The sequence below is a fragment of the Monopterus albus genome, unplaced genomic scaffold (genome assembly GCF_001952655.1).
Source record: "Monopterus albus unplaced genomic scaffold, M_albus_1.0 scaffold328.1, whole genome shotgun sequence".
Taxonomy (NCBI): Eukaryota; Metazoa; Chordata; class Actinopteri; order Synbranchiformes; family Synbranchidae; genus Monopterus; species Monopterus albus.
Genome location: NW_018128208.1, coordinates 76,065 through 79,923, shown reverse-complemented (window position 1 = coordinate 79,923; position 3,859 = coordinate 76,065). Strand labels below are relative to the sequence as shown.

General features: G+C 39.6%; 1 protein-coding gene across 1 annotated transcript; it reads right to left on the bottom strand.

Moving 5' to 3' along the window:
• Positions 1-175: 175 nt before the first annotated feature.
• Positions 176-1,016, bottom strand: LOC109974348 (histone H2A, sperm-like). Its single transcript, XM_020624512.1, has 2 exons — positions 926-1,016; positions 176-652 (listed from the first exon to the last, which is right to left on the bottom strand). The coding sequence occupies exon 2, from the start codon at positions 643-645 to the stop codon at positions 232-234; it is 414 nt and encodes a 137-aa protein (XP_020480168.1). The 5' UTR covers positions 646-652; positions 926-1,016; the 3' UTR covers positions 176-231.
• Between the last annotated feature and the right edge of the window lie 2,843 nt (positions 1,017-3,859).

Below are 3,859 nucleotides of genomic sequence, written 5' to 3'. Positions count from 1 at the left end.
GGAAGGATGGCAGAATATGCCCCTTAACCATGTTAAGAGTGTCACATTAACTACATCACCATGTAAACAGCAGTGTTATTGCTTTTACATAGCTGTCCTTCCTGAGCAGAACTCACAGGGGGAGCCAAACTCTTTGAGCAACACACATCTTACTCTGCAAGCAATAAGACAGATATTCTTTGAAAAAATATACTTTAATGATCAAATCTTTAAGCCATGCATAGATTACAATTAAAACTCTTGAGACTGAGTCGTAGCAGAACCGTCATCTTTGGGTATCTTTGACTTCTTGGGGAGAAGGCTTGCTTGGATATTTGGGATGACACCACCCTCCGAGATGGTGACCTCTGACAGCAGTTTGTCAAATTCCTCATCATTTTTCACTGCCAACAAGATGTAACGAGGAACAATGCGTTGCTTCTTGTTGTCATGGCAGGCATTTCCTGCCAGCTCCAGGATTTCAGCACAGAGGTACTCTAGGATGGCTGAGAGGAACACTGCAGCACCAGTGCCGACTCGCTCAGCGTAGTTGCCTTTCCTCAGGAGCCTGTGGATGCGGCCCACTGGGAAAGTGAGTCCTGCCCTTGAAGACTTTGACACTGCAGATCTTGGTTTGGGTGCAGTTTTCTTCCCACGGCCGGACATCTTCGGTCTGTAGTTGAGAAACTCCAGTCCAGGTTACACAGGAAAGGCAACAACTTTCTAAGGTCACTTCACATTCATTTCCCACCCACACCAGAGCAAAAATTAAAGAAAAAAAAAGAAGCTGTGTTTGAAATAAAGGCCTAAATGATTTGGACTCACAGCATTAATAGCAGGTTTTAGAGCTTCTACATTATTTAAACAGCTAACACATCACACCGCCTTAAAAGACTTAAACAATAAACTCACTGCCCTTGGAGGCAGAACAACATCAACTCCTTACCAGTGTCCTGCACTTGAAGTTGTAAGAGCAATGCTATCCTGAACCATTGCTTTTATATGAGGCAGGTAGTAATTTGTTGATTGATGACAGCTGGCTACTCTGCTGCATAGAATTTTTCTTAATCACCAGAATTTTACAATACTGTAGACTGTCTGATATATGTAAGCACTCAGCTTTCCTCTCACATACTGTATATTATAATACACAACACTACAACTGTAAACTTCTCTCTGCCAGATTAATGTGATGCATATTACTTTTCTACACAAGCACACAATTTCCAGCATGGACAGAAGCCAAATTAGCCAAACACCAAACACCTATATGAGCTGAATTGTTGGAAACCTGTGAAGGGAGAAATCCGATTAACTACACAGAAAGAGTGACTTGTAACTCTTAGATTTTTACATTGTGAGCGGGATAAGTAGGATAAGATGAATATGATGATATACCGTATAGCATTTTAGTTGTACTAAGAGAGGCACATTAATGTTAAGAGGAAAGTGAAGAAAGATTTAGGTTTCATTCATTCATCCATCCATTCATTCATTCATTCTTTCATTTTTATATGCTCCATACCATGTGTAGTCTACATGGTATGGAGTACCAACATGACAACCTAAGACAATAGCATGCTAGTGAATGTGATTTTGACAGTGCAACCTCTTGATCAATCAAAAATTAGAGTTCTTGTAACTGCTGTGTTTGATCTTAACAGTTTGAGAGACAGGGCTGAACATCTTTATGTATAATATGCAGCCAAAAACAATTTAATTCAATTCAATTCACTTTTTTTGTGTAGCGCCAAATATAAGAGGATTTACACTTTGTTCCCAGCCTCTCAAATCAGATAAGGAAAACTGGAGAGTAAATCTACTATGTTATTCTAACTCCACTACATTTAATCAAGAGCAAGTAGTTACCTTCAGATGAAGTGTTTACACACAAAACCTGTGTAAACATTTTGTAAAGTAGCAGCTCATGCTCAGCAAACTGCACACATAACTGATATTTTGGTAAAGGTAAAAAGAATCACATCTAATCATGCTACTTATAGAACATATTTTGTCTTACATAGGACATTCAGTAGGTCTTATTTTTCTTTTACATTGATGTTCATTAATTTGAGAAAGTAATTATTTTAAATGGATCAACAGCAGGAGGTAGCAGCACATTACAGCATCAGCAGCAGATGGCAGCACAGGCCTCAGATCTAACTCGCAGCCTGTGGCAGTCTCTCTTTATTGCTCTGTTTTAACTCAAATGTGACATTGTTAATGACGGAGCACTTATAAAGCCACGCTCAGTGGAGACACGATCCTTTACTTTATGATTAGGTGCTTGACTGTGCCTGTCTCCCAGAGTGTGTGATGTGCCTACTAACTAAGTGCTTGGAGGAGAGATGACTCATCTGCCACCAGTGTGTACAACAGAGCATCAAGTGTTTTGTTCCAGCACACTCAGACACACAGATTATTCATGTTTACAGGTCTCAAGGGAAACCCGTGACTTTGTGGCTATGTTTTTATACCAGCAGTCTTGGAGGCACATGTGTCATGTAAACTAAGAATCTTGACCTTGGAAACTATTGTGACAAAACTATCTTGAATCAAGGTCTACCTACTGGGCTATTCTGGGCTTTTCAACCATATATATAGTCTTGTAGCTTCCTGAAAGTTGTATTTATCTTGACTATAACATTTCTTAGAATATCTACAGTGCATATCATCATGTTAAAGCACAGATCAATCTAATTCATATGAAATGTGATTGATTTAGGATGGACTGTCTGCTGTCTGATATATTACAGTATGCATTAACACTGTTCAGCTTCTTTTTGAGTTAATGATGGGTGGCTCTGTTATTGTCAGTATCCTCAGTGCCAAATTTGAAGCCATCCAGATTTGTTCTTTAGATCATTTGTTTTTCCCCATGTACTGACAGTGAGAGATGGAGGAGACAGAGAATGAGAGACAGAGGAACAGGGAGACATTTTGACTGTTCAGATTCATTTTAAATATGGCAAAGGGCCAATGGCAGAGCAGCGGTGAGACAAATTAAGTGGGGACCTTCCCAGCAGGTCGTCCTTGGACAGATTGGATGTGATTCTGTTCCACCTCACATCATCCTTAAGGAGGCCAGAACAGGGCCCACCAGTTGTTACAGAACAGTTCCCAAAATATGAAGTGACACGATAAACTATAAAGCCTGTATAGATATTAAACTGGTTCCTACCACAATTTCACTGGACTCAGTTGAGAATAGATCATTGTATAATACTGTAAGCTCATTTTTTATCATGTGAATCTTCATCATTGAGACAAGCCATTAGTTTTGCGCAGGTCTCCAGAGAGTCTTCGTCTGGATAATGGCTGAAGGTCCTCTGTATTTATTAGCAACAGTAGCTACTAACACTGGAGTTAGCTGACTTCTGCCGAGTAGGGAGAGGAGATGAAAGGGAGAACGGAGGAAGCTAAGAAATGATCCAAACATTTGATTAAACTCACAGATTGAAGGCAAAACCAGACCCCAACACCCCAACAAGATGTCTTTTGACTCTACTAAAACACAAAAATTGAAGTAAGATAGTCTATCACTCCATTTTATGTGATTTTTCATAAAGTCGATTGGAAAATTTACAGGTAGATCATTTTCTTTAACCAATCAGATGGACAGGTTAATGGCGAAGACAGCCTAACTCTTTTTAGCTATTTTCCCTGAGCAGTAATAAATCTGTAGATGTGGATTTTAGGAGGGCTGTGCTGTTACTTTGACTTCTAGCTTTTCTTCTTTCCTCAGCTTTATGGAGATGTCTCCACGGATCCATTATGGAGATTGTGCTTGATCTTTGGAAAGCAATTAATCTTCTACGTGAAACAAGCTCAAGGGTCAATGAGAAACTTGTACAATTATAGACATGGCTGTCATGGACAG

Coding starts and splice junctions, on each gene's coding strand:
- LOC109974348 (XM_020624512.1), bottom strand. CDS start 645: ATGTCCGGCCGTGGGAAGAAAACTGCACCCAAACCAAGATCTGCAGTG.